Below are 14,810 nucleotides of genomic sequence, written 5' to 3'. Positions count from 1 at the left end.
TAAAAAAACCTGCTTTTTTTTAGATTGTACTCTCAGATTTCCACACGCCTTTCAGTAACTGAGATAGGGTTCATACTTGTATCCATGTTATCACTATCAATGAATGCATATACATTCCTATGCATTCGTTCTATGTGGAAGTCTCCTCCAGAACCAGAGAATGATGACTGGCAGGGAATATGGAAAGGTTTAGGAAAAGTCTTAGAAGCATGGGGACCCGCAGTGTCATGGGATTTCACTCTTGAACACCTAAGGGACCCTAAGAAATTGAGTATTTGGGTCAGAGATCTAAGGAGGTAAACCTTATGTGGGGTTTGGCTTATGCATACCGTGCTTTGTATCATACTATTCTGGAGAGAGAGAGTTTCCGATCTGAGATTCAAGCCCAAGTTAACTCTGATCAGTCACAGGAGTAGCAATATCAGTTGCCCCTGTGGAAGGCAAGAAATGGAAACGGGTGTCCATGCGTCTAGAACGAAAAGAAGGAGAAGCAGAGGGGGGGGGGGGGGGCAGCAGAAGACCCAGGTGCCGGGCATGGAGCAGTACCGAAAAAAGCAAAGGGAAAAACCAAGAGGCATGAAGAAGAGACTGATGATGAGGAGGAAATCACCTATCGTCGACCTCTGAAGCTGACTGAAATCCAAGGCTCAAGAAAGGAGTTTACACGGCGTCAAGATGAAGGTATCCTCGCTTGGTTGCTTCGCTGCTGGGACAACGGGGCCAACAGCTTGTCTCTAGATGGTAATGAAGCTCGCCAACTAGGAAGCATTGCCCAAGATGCAGGTATCGACAGAGGGATTAGCAGATGTTCGGATGGAGCTGCCACTCTCTGGTTGCGGCTGTTAGAAGCCGTGAGAGAAAGGTACCCCTATAAGGATGCTTTGAAGCCTAAATTTGATAGTTGGAATACCGTCCAAAAAGGTATTCAGTGCCTGAGGGAATTGGCCATGGCGAAAATGTTGTACAACCCTGATCCAAGCGAACTTGACCCTGAGAGAGTAAGGGCTGATCCTGACATGTGGCAGAAAATCACAAGTACAGCACCAGAGAGAATTGCACAGACATTGGTAACAGGATCTAAAGGATTCGAGGACAGATGGCCCCGAGTTGTTGAGCTGATTATAATGCTTCAAACCGTCGATCAGCAGCTCCCTCAACTGCATGCCGCAGTGTCTGCCATCTCACGGCTAGAAGACCAAGTAGATGAAATGTGCAAGAAATTGTTTCCATCAACCAAACGTAATGATCCCGTAATAGTATCAGAAACAACTGATGAAGGTCAATCCTCGTACGGGCCACCAGGTCTAATGAAGGATCTGATCAAACTAGTCCAGTCCTACTCCTCACCTGCATCATCAAAAGTCTCAGCTGTTAAACGCACACGCTTCCCAGCTCGAGCAAAGAACAACAGTACGATTGTACCGCGTGTTTCCATGTGGCGCTACCTACGTGACCGTGGAGAAGACATGAGGAAGTGGCATGATCAGCCTACTTCTGCACTACGAGCACGGGTGAAAGAACTACTGGACATACCAACCACCAGTGGAGTTGCTCCAGTCATCACAGGTAACCAATAGAGGGGCCTGCCCTCAGTCAGGGGAGGGAAAGGGATAATAGAGTTTATTGGACTGTGTGGATTCGATGGCCTGGCACATCAGAACCACAGGAATATAAGGCGCTGGTGGATACCGGTGCACGGTGCACCCTAATGCCCTCCAGTCATGAAGGGACAGAATCAATCCATATTTCTGGAGTGACTGGGGGCTCTCAAGAACTGACTGTGCTGGAGGCTGAAATAAGTCTCACTGGCAAAGACTGGCAAAAACATCCTATTGTGACTGGCCCAGGGGCTCCATGTATACTGGGTATTGATTACCTCAGAAGGGGGCATTTCAAGGATCCTAAGGGGTATCGATGGGCCTTTGGGATAGCTGCTGTAGATATGGACAACATTAAGCAGCTGTCTGTTTTGCCTGGCCTGTCAGAGGACCCGTCTGTTGTGGGGCTGCTACGAGTAAAAGAGCAGCAGGTACCGATTGATACAAAGACAGTGCACAGACGGTAGTATCGCACCAACAGGGATTCCTTGCTCCCCATTCATGATTTGATTCGCCAGTTGGAGAATCAGGGAGTGATCAGTAAAACTCTCTCACCTTTTAACAGTCCCATATGGCCAGTGCGTAAAGCCAGTGGAGAATGGAGGCTGACAGTAGACTACCGTGGCCACTATGGTGGCAGATGCCTTATGGGGGTGGTTACAGAGGTGGGAACAAAATAACTGGCAACGGAAGGGTAAATCTGTTTGGGCTGCTGAATTATGGAAGGACATTGCTGCCCGAACAAAGAATATGGTTGTAAAGGTGCATCATGTGGATGCACATGTGCCCAAAAGTCGGGCTACTGAAGAACAACAAAACAACCATCAGGTAGATAAAGCTGCCAAAATTGAGGTGGCTCAAATCGACTTGGACTGGCAGAATAAGGGCTAATTATTTCTAGCTCGATGGGCTCATGAGACCTCAGGTCATCAAGGAAGAGACGCGATATATAAGTGGGCCAGAGACCGAGGGGTGGACTTAACCATGGTACGCTATTGCTCAGATTATTCATGACTGTGAAACATGTGCCATAATTAAACAATCCAAAAGGATGAAACCTCTCTGGGAGGAAGGGTGATGGAAAAGTATAAATATGGGGAGTCGTGGCAGGTTGATTATATCACCTTGCCACGATCTCGCAGTGGTAAGTGTTATGTACTCACCATGGTAGAGGCAACCACTGGGTGGCTTGAAACATACGCAATACCCCATGCTATTGCTCGAAACACCATATTAGGTCTTGAGAAACAAGTCCTGTGGCGACATGGCACCCCAGAAAGAATTGAATCTGATAATGGGACACACTTCAAAAATTCCCTTATAAATACTTGGGCCAAAGATCATGGCATTGAGTGGATTTATCATATTCCCTACCATGCACCAGCTTCTGGTAAAATTGAACGATATAATGGGTTGTTGAAAACTATGTTGAAAGCAATGGGTGGTGGAACATTTAAGCACTGGGAGAAGAATCTGGCAGAAGCCACCTGGTTGGTGAATACTAGAGGATCTGTCAATCGTGATGGTCCTAGTCAATCTAGCCCCCTACACACTGTAGAAGGAGATAAGGTCCCTGTTGTACATGTAAAGAACATGTTGGGAAAAGCTGTTTGGGTCCTTCCAGCTTCTGGAAAGGGCAAACCTATCCGTGGAACTGTCTTTGCCCAGGGACCTGGGTGCACTTGGTGGGTAATGCAGAAGGATGGGGATGTTCAATGTGTGCCAGAAGGGAATTTGATGCTGGGGGAGTGCAGTCAATAATTTTATGTATTTATATATATATGTTTGCATGTGTAGTTATTATAGTTGTACATTTAGTTATGTTACATGCAATTCTACTGTTTAGCTATCATAATTTTACATACGTGTATATATATGTATATATATATTAACCATGATGTAATAATGTAGAATAAGGGGTGGATTGATATGGTATTTCGATATCAAATTTAGTAAAATAAGTTTTTCCTCCTTAGATTGTCGCTGTTTTATCCCACTCCCCTTTTCCCCCTTCTTTCCGGGCCCCGGGGGGGGGGCCCATGGGGTGGCTTCCCCTGTCACAGGCATAGGTAAATCTAAGTAACCCGTGACAACACGGTTCATCTAATTTACTGTACTGTGCTGTTGGCTGCTGTGAGCACCATTTTAAATCAGTTTGTTAAGGAGAGCTCATCTTGCTCCATTTTCCTGCCATGAATTGAAGGAGCTCACTTACTTACGTAATTTTGTATGCAGAACTATAGAGGGAGACATCAAAGCTGTTGAAATAACATACCCTGAAATTACTACCAATGATGCTATGGAAAAAGAAACTGCACAACTCATCCTAATAGAGAGGACTTCTCTTTTGTTTTCTTCCTTAAGGTGCGGACCGTGTCATTACGCTGAAAATGGAAATTCCTGGATCCATGCCACCTTTTATTCAAGAAATGTTGGAGAACTCTGAAGGACACGAACCACTGACACCAACCTCAAATGGAAACGCTGCAGAACACAGCCCGAGTATCTCACCTAGCTCGGTGGATAACTGCAGTGTGAGTCAATCCCCTATGGTGCAATAAGACATATTCCAGCTACTTCAGACAATCCTAACACCTTATGTACAGGGATGAAAAGCAAGAGAAAACATTTTTACTGCTGCTTACTTTCTGGATTTAATATATATCTATACATGTATATATATAGATAGGTAAAAACTCAACAAAAACCAAGACATTTTCATATGTATCGATATATACTCCTTGCTGTTTAAACTCTTTCAAATAGAAAATGCAAACTTTTGAAACTCTAAATCAGCCATTTCATGCAAAAAAAAAAAAAAAAAAAAGAAAGAAAGAAAAAGAAAATAAAAATAGTTAAGCTTCTGTTTTTTGAACATTCAAGACTGCATGGTGACAAGACAGATCTCAGACTTTCAATTCTGGTTGTATTTCTGATGACTTTGTACATACAAATGTATGGCTGTATTTTCTGTACTGGATGTTTGGTGCTTTCCTTTTGTCTCTCGTACAAGACACCAACCAGATGAAACGGACCTACTGTACACATCCAGAAAAGGAAATTTCAAGGACCATCGGATTAGTTAATATGAAAACTACTCTTGGATGCCCTCAGTTTGCATCTCCTTCCTTGTAAAAAGTACACGAAAATCCCTGCACTCGCAGAAAAGACATCGGTGTCAGCGTTAACTGCCAGATCAGTTATTCAGATGTCATTGGTTCCACTGTTAACGTCACTTTAAAATTGAAAAAGTGGTTTATTAGCTGGCTGGTGACCTACCTACACCATTAACTACTGCATTTCTACAGCAATGATAGCCTCCAAGGCAGCAACACTTCTCAGTGTTACCATGTTTTTGTTTACTTATTCACAAGCCATGAGGAAAACTTCATGGGATGATAACCAGCCGACTCATGTACAGCTTTCGAATGGGTGAGTCCAAGGTATTTCCTTAATAGTCGACCACCAGGAATGAGCTGGGCTACGTGGCCTTCCAGGTGCTAGGGAAGTACAGACAGGACTTCCAGAAACACAAGGAGAGAATCTGCCTTCTTGGCCTTGTTAAATCACCATGAAGCAGAGTGAAAACTGTGCTAGAATGGTTAACAGATTTAAAGTGTCAGTTTCTTAGGTTTCATTTAAAGCACTAGTGGATTTTTATTTTTTTTTATATATTCTAGCAAGTCTGTGATGTACTTTCACTGGCTCTGTTTGTACATTGAGATTGTTTAACAATGCTTTCTATGTTCATATACTGTTTACCTTTTTCCATGGAGTCTCCTGGCAAAGAATAAAATATATTTATTTTAAAAAAGCACCCGTGTGGCAGTCGGTCCCTCCACCCCCACGTTACACACACACACACACACAAGACAGAGAGTTTTCCATTTTTTAATGTTTAAACTTTATTTCAAAAAGCAGGTTTGCTGTTTGCAACCATGTCAATTAAAATGTGCTTTAGCACCGCTGTCTAGAACATCTCTACAAGCCAGTCAGACAAATACATGACATTTCAATGAGTAAAAAGGAGCATAAAACTGTAGGTGTAAGAACAAGATATTAAAATTCCTACACAGAAGAATAAAAGCCATCAATTACATTTATCACATAAAATAAGTCGAATGTACAAAAGTTGGCAACAGAAGGGACCAAAAAGGCAACACAAGATAGTCGCTGGAAAACAGTTGTGTGTTCTTTGGGCACTTAGTCATCATCCTCATCAGACTCTGCAAAATATTTCACTTCTTTTGCCCTTCTCCCTTTTCCTAGGTGAGAGAACATAATTTCAATAAAACATCAGAGTTCGGCACGCTGGAAGAAACAGCAGGGACATTGCTACATCTTATCATGTCTGCGTGTAAAGTTGAACTTCACTTTACAGCTCAAGCTTCTTCTCAACAGGCAGAAAATACAACATAACAGTTGATTTTCTCAGTTTTATCTCTCTCTTTCATACTACTTCTGGAGTTACCATTCTCTCTAGCAATTCACACTGTCAGTTCAAGACAGGGACAAACTTTATCAGCTCAACTTCTTTCAGACTTGCAAAGTACTGCAAGTCCTCAGTAACTTTTTGTGCTGGTAACACAGCATTCACGCACCTTCACAGCTTAGGAATTTACTGTTCCTGGCAGCTATCAGCACTGGCACAACATTTTCTTTACAGTGTTCCGATGAAATCACTAGCTGTGCTGCGGTGCTTCTTAGGACTGACAATTGGGATACCAGTGAATTGGTTTCAAGAACCAGAAAACCTGACTTAATAGAGCTACCAACAATCAGAACTTCACTGACATGTATAAAGGTGACCTCACAGAATGAAAATAAACAGTATCCAACAGAATGCATGAGCAATTAAAAGGGGTTTGGAGTCATTAAATTTCCAACAGCGAAGGTCACTTAAGAAGTTTACAACACTGATTGCCAAGAAACACCAGTGAACTCTTTCTGTCATAGAAAAAACTCAGGGCTGATTTATTTGCTGGTGATCCATTTACTAATAAATCAGAGTGGTTCTTTTAGAGACTATCTTTGCTTCACTTGAAATATAATCTTGAACTTCTGTTACAGAGAGCACAGACATCGGGTGATGCTAATCGTCACCACACCTAAATTACTACCCTTGTGTTCTGCAGTCTTCTTTGGAATGCCAAATTCAGAATCCGAGTCAGAATTTACAGTTTCCGACCTCTTGGCCTTGGGAGCCCTCTTAGGTTTAGGTGGTACATCTACTTTTGCTGTTAGAAGTTAGAGATAACGAATATGTTACATTCACATATTCCTTTGAAATATCAAATTTTAATAGATTACAGGATAAATGGCAGATGTTAAAATGAGACGAGCCTCCTACACTTGAGGAATAAACAGGAATCCTTACAGAATTTCTATTACTGCTACACAACCTGTCTTGCCATCTTAAAAACACAGCTTTTGTATTGCTCCGAAAGCAATGCCTTCTATTTATTCCCATGGAAATTACAACGAATACAAAGAGCTCAATAACAGCATTCAATAGTGTTTTCATTATCTATGCATTTTCATCTTTGATGAACAAGAGCCTACATGCTGTGCTGGTAAAAATCTGCCCCAGCAGAGGCAACCCACTGTCACTGTCAGCACTGCTGAAATGCACCCCCCACTGTCGCACTTCGCTCACTTTTGGTGTCCATAAACATTCAGCAAGTGTCAGTTAATGTCACTAAGAGCAATTTTTCCACATAGAAGAATTCATTTCCATCCCTTTCCTTCACCTGCACTTCTATGTCAGACACCATTTTGTCAGACTGCCCCTCTGCTGCCACCTGTTACATTACAATGAAATGGAATGGAATACTGCTGGGAAGGTTCAACCTCTGCTGCCACACCATCACCGTCCACCTCTGTTATTGTGGGCCAACAAAATAAAACAAGAGGCATTGGTCTCGGAGCAGCCCTCCTACATTCACACCACGGAGAAGTAATGTACTCCACATGTTGGAAGACAAACCAACCTTTAACAAAACCCTCTGCTTTGCTACTGGCCTGTGTGTAATCTGTCAGCCCTCAATAACTTAAGGAGCATGTAAAAAGCTCCAGATAGCAGGAATGTGGACACTGGTAAGTACTCAAGCTTTCATCTGTGATACTGCTAAGGAAATGTCTTCAGAATGATGAGTGTCTCCAGAATCTTTTTGGCTGTGTTGCCTTTAACTGCTCCCTGATGGAGAATCACTGTACTGCTTTGTGTGATGGATGATACCTACTAAGTAGTCTAAGTATCATGGCCTGCTAATATTAAAAACAAAGCTTTCTTTGGCATCAAGGAGAGGCTCCAGCAGCCTTTTAGATAGATCTTGAGAGTGAAGAACTGATACTTAAGTGAGAACTCGGGAACCATATTTGAAAACAACAAATTGGTCTCTATAGATATCACAATTAGAAGACAAAAGAACTATATTAGCATAAAGAAAATCAGATGAAATACTTATAGTGGTATATTTCCCTTCTCATAATGTCTTAAAAATTCAATTAATGCAAAAATTAGTACTCATTCAAACTTAATGATGACTGTGTAAGGATATCTCACCAGGCTCCTCCTTCTCTTTCTTCACTTTATGGATTTTAGCTGCTGAGGCTGCCGTATTCACCAAGTCATCCCCACGACTCTCAGCTTGCACACCACCAAATTCTTCATCATATTCTATTTTTATTACTACAAAATCAGCATCACCTTAAAAATATTAACAAGTTGGTCAAAATAAAATTTTACATTTATATTTCAACAGTAAACTGCAATACAATTTTTAGAAGAGAATAAATTAGACTATTATATTGAAAATTTAAATAGTATTGGAAGGGGAAAAAAAGCAACAAAAACATTCCAGCAATAAGTAGTCATAATAGGCTTTCAAATATAAAATAAGTCCAGCATTAATTTCTTTACACATGGAGTTAGCAAAACATCATACATACATACATACAGTACTAATGGGGTCTAGTGGGGTCTAGTCTTTGGATCTGCATTATCAGCACAGAAAAATCCAGCAGTTAAATAATGTAACTGTAACAACAGTTGGTTTACCTTTTTCCTTTTCAGCAGTTTCCTGCTGGCATCAGCTTTCATGGCTGTAATCCGTGGAACTATTCCTCTTCCATCTTCACCTTTTATTGGTTAGTCAATCATGCCAGCCAGAATGTCGTTCCTTTCCTGTGCTTCTACTTTCTAACAAACAACCAGGGGCAGGAGGGAAACACGTTCATTTTCAGTAAAGGCAAAGTGGAACATGGTGCTTTTTCAGTATTTATTAACATGGAGCAGAAGACTGCCCTTAATTGTCAGCTGAATTATAATGTACATTTTACTAATGGAAAATCAGTCACTTAATCTTGGTGAGTTCTTCCCTACTTCATGTGGTTAAAAACTACACTTTTTTTCAAGCCCAAACAAATGAAAACTTTTGGACACTTTGGAATATCTTCCTTTCATCAAGTTTCTCTTCCTCACTTGTATCTCCAGGTACTGATATAACTTTTCAGTCCTTCAGTGTTTAAAGCAAGCAGTGAGCTTTTAGAGTAAGTTTTATAAGGCACGTTTTCCAGTCCTTTCCAGTTTTTTATTACAGAAATTGAGGTTTCAGCACAGAATACTTCCAATTGCATCTGCACCATGAACGTGCAGAGAAATAAACATCTTATTTGTATTATCCTGTGTTACTTCAAAAGATTACATCAGCCATTTTCAGGAAACACTGAAGGTTGAGGCTCAGCAAGTTACCCACCAATACACCTTTACCTTTTTGCCAGAGATAGTAACGAGGCAAGGTAAAAGCCTTTTGTCTAGCACTTCTTGTCTACATGCTTTGTTCCCAGATTTGTGGCTTTGAATTTGATAATGCTTACTGCTTCCCAACTGGTTAGATCACTTAGGATTGCTAGTTCCTACTCCCAGTTTTTTTGTCATTTGAAAACAAATTTGTTCCTTGAAGATTTTCTTTCACTGACTTGGAAAAGAACTGTACTGTACAGATGCAAGAAACAGTCCCTGAGGACCACAAATAGGAAGTCAACTACCCAAAACAGATTTCCCACTTGCCCCTATATTTGGAGATCAATCTGTTTGTTTTGTTTTGGTTTTTTTTTCCTTTTTTTTTTTGTTTATTTTGCTTATTTTTAATATATATTTTTAGAAAGATTTGTAAAACATACTTCAAGCTCTTCAACAAAAGCTGCTAAGTCTTCTTTCCAGAGATCCGAAGCAGATTTCCTTTTAAGGTCAATTAATTCTCTCTCCTAAAATGTGAAAGTAGCATATAAATATAAGTTTATAAATTATGTGTCAGCTGAATCATCAGTTACAAGTAACTTAGTACATACTATCTGAACTGAACATTCACAACTGGGCACATCAGTAATTATTAAATCAACCAGTGGGTGGCTTCCAGAACAGTTCAAGATGTCTCTGTTAAGATTGAGTTTTGCTGCATGTAACCTGGAACCCTGAGCTCTTGCAATCAGCTGTAGAATTAGGCTTAGGAACACAGAGCATAATTCCTAGCTGCAGTAGGTGATAGTGTAGCTTGATAAAGTGTTCCCGTGGGGGCTCAGATAGGTTAGATCTTAGTAGCATCTGGTATACTAAAGCGTGACTAATTCAGCTGATGTACCTCTCTTTGTATTGTTGGCTCTTCATTGTTGGTGGGTAATTTCAGCAGCCAGCCCAGCGAAGACTACTGGTTAGCAGGTAGGCTTCTGTACTTAGCCTTGAAAGGCAGGAGGATGCAGAGAGTAATATTTTGCTGAAGACAGAGTGATTTGAGAAACTGCAGAAGGTCAACTTTGATAGGGATCATAGAGTCATAGAATTGCTCAGGTTGGAAAAGATCTTAAAGGTGGTCAAGTCCAACCATAACCTAACCAAACTTACCCTAAACCTGACAACCTGCTGCCAAATCATGTCCCTGAGCACCACATCCAAATGGTTCTTAAACACATGCAGGGGTGGTGACTCAACCACCTGCTTGGTTCTTCCTTAGAGGAGCAAGCTGTCAGAGATGTCACTGCAGGAGCTGGTGTGGAAACTGGACAGAGGTGTGTACTTGTCTTTCAAGAATTGCCAGAGCCTAAGAATCTGCCTGGAGAAAGTGATTGTGGGGAAGCCAGAGAAACTGCAAGTCCCATCACAGCTCCCACAGGAACTGTGGTGTTAAATCTCATAGAATCATAGAATTGCTCAGGTTGGAAAAGGCATTAAGGATCATCAAGTACAACCACAACCTAACCATAGTAGCCTCACTCTAACAGCCCTCCACAAAATCATGTCGCTGAGCTCTGCATCAGAATGGTTCTTAAACACATCCAGGGATGGTGAGTCAACCACCTCCCTGGGGAGCCTATTCCAGCGCTTAACAAGCCCTTCTGTCAAGAAGTTTTTCCTGGTATTCAACCTAAACTTCCCCTGGTGCAGCTTGAGGCCATTTCTCCTCATCCTGTCACCAGTGAGAAGAGACCAGCCCCGCTCTCTCTGTAAGCACCTTTCAGGTATCTGGAGAGAGCAATGAGGTCTCCCCTCTGCCTCCTTTTTCCCAAACTGAACAGTCCCAGTTCCTTCAGTCACTCCCTGTAGAGCGTATTCCCCAAGCCCTTCCCCAGCCTTGCTGCCCTTCTTTAAACCTGCTGCAGCCTCTCCTTTCTGAATTGGGGTGCCCAAAACTGAACACAGTACTCGAGGTGAGGCCTCACCAGAGACAAGTGCAGGGGCAGGATGACTTCCCTAGTCCTGCTCACCACACCATTCCTGATACAAGCCAGGATGCCACTGGCCTTCTTGGCCACCTGGGCACACTGCTGGCTCGTATTCAGCTGACTGTCCATCAGTACATGTCACGGGTTATCTAGATTTACCTATGCCCGTGACAGGGCGGAGCCACCCCGTAGGTCCCACCCCGGGCCCGGAAAGGAAGGGAAAAAAGGGGAATGGGATAAAAACAGCAGCAATCTAAGGAGGAAAAACTTATTTTACTAAATATGATATCGGAATACAAGATAATGCAATATAATATAATATAATTGAGGCTAATAAATCAAACGAAACAGAGAGAGAGAGTCCCTGAAAACCAAGAGGCCTACTGTGAACTCTAGCTGACACGGCTGGAATGCTTCCCACTCCCCGAGAAGTCTGAGAGAGAGAGAACTCCAGCCTGGGAATGAGATTATATAGTGTCCTGGTCCAGTGACTTATCCCTGACCGTGTTCTTCTCTGGGATATGTAGTCTTCTTCTGTGAACTGCACATTCGATAAAAGTATTCATGCTTTCCATGATGTTACGATGTGGAATACTGATAGCAAAATTACAAAATTACAAAACCATGACATTCCACCCCTTATTCTACATGATTACATCATGGTTAATATATATACATATATACATGTATGTAAAACTATGGTAGCTAAATAGTACAATTAAATGTAACATAACTAAATGTATAACTATAGTAACTAAAATACACTGCACATGTGAATATATATATAGATACATAAAATTATTGACTGTACTCCCCCAGCATCAAATTCCCTTGTGGTACACACTGAACATTCCCATCCATCTGCATTACCCACCAAGTGCACCCAGGTCCCTGGGCAAAGACAATTCCACCCAGAAGTTTGCCCTTTCCAGATGCTGGAAGCACCCAAACAGCTTTTCCCAACATGTTCTTTACATGCACTACAGGGACCTCATCTCCCTCTGCAGTACGCAGGGGGCTGGATTGGGTAGGACCATCACGATTGACAGATCCTCTAGTATTGACCAACCAAGTGGCTTCTGCCCAATGCTTCTCCCAGTGCTTAAATGTTCCACCACCCATTGCTTTCAACATAGTTTTCAACAACACATTATGTCATTCAATTTTACCAGAAGCTGGTGCATGGTAGGGAATATGATAAATCCACTCAATGCCATGATCTTTGGCCCAAGTATTTATAAGAGAATTTTTGAAATGTGTCCCATTATCAGATTCAATTCTTTCTGGGGTGCCGTGTCGCCATAGGACTTGTTTCTCAAGAACCAATATGGTGTTTTGGGCAGTAGCATGGGGTATTGCGTATGTTTCAAGCCACCCAGTGGTTGACTCCACCATGGTAAGCACATAACACTTAGCACTGCGAGATTGTGGCAATGTGATATAATCAACCTGCCACGCATCCCCATATTTATCCTTCTGCCATCACCCTTCCTCCCAGAGTTTTCATCCTCTTGGTTCGTTTAATTATGGCACATGTTTCACAGCCATGAATAACCTGTGCAATACTGTCCGTAGTTAATCCCACTCCTTGGTCTCCACCACACTTATATGTCGTGTCTCTTCCTTAATGGCCTGAGGTCTCATGGGCCCATTGAGCTAGAAATAACTCGCCCTAGTTCTGCCAGTCCCAGTCTATTTGAACCACCTCAAATCTTGCTGCTTGATCTACCTGATGTGAAGGATGAGAGAAGGGCCCCACAGTGAGGCTGCCCCTCCTGCAGTGTTGAAAGTTTGCAGCGAGGAAGACGATAAGCCTTCATCCCATCACCACCCCCATGACTCACCACACACACACAAGGGGGGAGGGACTGTGCTAATGGGGTCTGAGGAATGTCATGAATATGTATCCCAATTCCTGCCAGCTATTGATGATGTATCAGTTCAGCCTACATCTGTAGCACACTTTCCCCTAATGGGGTGCAAGTGAGGTGCAGCAATCCCCCTTGCACCAGGGTGTGTGAGCATCACTCATTAAACATACCTGCTTTACAACTACTTGGTGCTGATGGAGTTTGGTTCCACAAGTCAGTCTGCTGGTCATTGCATACAGATAATCCTGGGAGGAGGACAGAGGGGAGTATCGTGCTGCCTGCCTGCTGCATGCTGACCTTCCCACACAGTGAGGCAGTCCAGCCTTGTTGGAGGCCCAGGCTTTGTTGTTTGTGAAACCTGTTTTCTTCTTCTGGGAGTCTCCTATCCAAATAGAACAGCCTTACAATAAGCTTTTCTAGTCCATAATACTCTTTGTGTTCTGTTTGGCACATTTAAAAATGACTGCAGTCTGACAAGGAAGGATTAATCACATAATTCAGCAACTGTATTTCTAAAACATGCTACCAACTGCCCTGTTCAAACTCTAATGCATAAACAACGTTGCATTCCCACCACAGCCTGGCAGGCCAGAACCAGCTTAAGGCCCTAAAGCCACAGCCACAGTGAGGGAGGCCGGCACCATCCCCAGGGCACAAAGGATGTCAGCGGGTGCCATGTTTTGTGCACAGAGGAGTTCAGTCCCACACCTTTAATTCAGAAACGCTTCCGTGTCAGACGGCAGTTGGTCAGAGTGCCCCTGTGCTGCCATCTTGGCCTGGCAGGGACCCTGGCCTGCAGGATTTTGGCCTGGAAGGGCTTCCTCGGCTTGCAGGCATTTGAGCTGGCAGTGCCCCCCAGAGTAGACAGCTGGCTTTTGGCCTGGCTGAGACCCCACATACCGGCAGGCCGGCTTTTAGCCTGGTAGGGCCCACTCGAGCCACCCAGCTGGCATTTGACCTGGTATGGCGCCTTGGGCCAGCTGGCTTTTGGCCTGGCAGGTACCACACAGGCTGGCCAGCTGGTTCTATCCCGTCAGGGATCCCTGGGCCTGCCAGATGGGTTTTGGCCATGCAGGGCTTCCCTGTCTGGATGGCCAGCCTTCATCAGAGATTCAAGATCTTCCTCAAAGGCTGAGCCCAGCCTGTCCTGTGCCAGGAAGCGGCAGATACAGTGTGACCTGCTTTTCCTCTGCCCTTCAGAGCCAGTTGCCATCTGGGATGCGGTGGCCACCTACGTACAGGAGCAGCTCCTGATGCACAAAGTGTGTTGGCTGTTGGGTTCCTCCTCTCCCTGTCCAGCTTAGCCTACAGTTCCTCTGCGTCTTCCCCTGCACACACAGCAGGAAACTCACCCCACAATTCTCTTCTGGGCATCCCACAAGCTTCCTGTCAATGCAAGATCACTTGTGCTGGTGGTGTCGTATCTCACGGCCCATCCAAGTCTCTGGAAGCCTCTGGATCCCATTTGGCTGTTTCTGGTCTGCCTGCTGTGCTGCATTTGGGAGGGCAAGAAGAAGGAGAGGACTGTGCAGCCCTTTCCCAAAGCCTTTCCCTATGCCCTGGCTTGTGTCTCTGAGCTGTGAGAGAGGGTGTCACGGAGTTCTCTCTAAAGCTCACTCCA

At 43.4% G+C, this 14,810-nt stretch overlaps 1 protein-coding gene and 1 long non-coding RNA gene across 2 annotated transcripts; one reads left to right on the top strand and one right to left on the bottom strand.

Annotated features, from left to right (window-relative positions):
* Positions 1 to 549: 549 nt before the first annotated feature.
* On the top strand, positions 550 to 5,412 carry LOC146760190 (uncharacterized). Its single transcript, XM_085550697.1, has 2 exons — positions 550 to 1,566; positions 3,963 to 5,412. Exons 1-2 carry the CDS (start codon positions 948 to 950, stop codon positions 4,157 to 4,159), a joined length of 816 nt encoding a protein of 271 aa, XP_085406823.1. The 5' UTR covers positions 550 to 947; the 3' UTR covers positions 4,160 to 5,412.
* Positions 5,413 to 5,478: 66 nt separating this feature from the next.
* On the bottom strand, positions 5,479 to 9,868 carry LOC146760189 (uncharacterized). The gene is made up of 2 exons (XR_014947306.1): positions 9,783 to 9,868; positions 5,479 to 8,799 (listed from the first exon to the last, which is right to left on the bottom strand). It is a non-coding gene; the product is annotated as an uncharacterized LOC146760189 (long non-coding RNA).
* Positions 9,869 to 14,810: the final 4,942 nt, after the last annotated feature.

This window comes from Coturnix japonica, chromosome 6 (assembly GCF_054131305.1).
Source record: "Coturnix japonica strain WE chromosome 6, WE-NBRP24, whole genome shotgun sequence".
Classification (NCBI taxonomy): Eukaryota; Metazoa; Chordata; class Aves; order Galliformes; family Phasianidae; genus Coturnix; species Coturnix japonica.
The sequence above is the reverse complement of the archived record's forward strand: the minus strand, read 5'-3'. Positions and strand labels throughout refer to the sequence as shown.

Bases quoted from the DNA above. Each gene is read 5' to 3' on its own strand.
- LOC146760190 (XM_085550697.1), top strand. From the start codon at position 948: ATGGCGAAAATGTTGTACAACCCTGATCCAAGCGAACTTGACCCTGAG. The intron at 1,567-3,962 runs GTAACCAATAGA...TTCTTCCTTAAG, and splicing joins AGTTGCTCCAGTCATCACAG to GTGCGGACCGTGTCATTACG.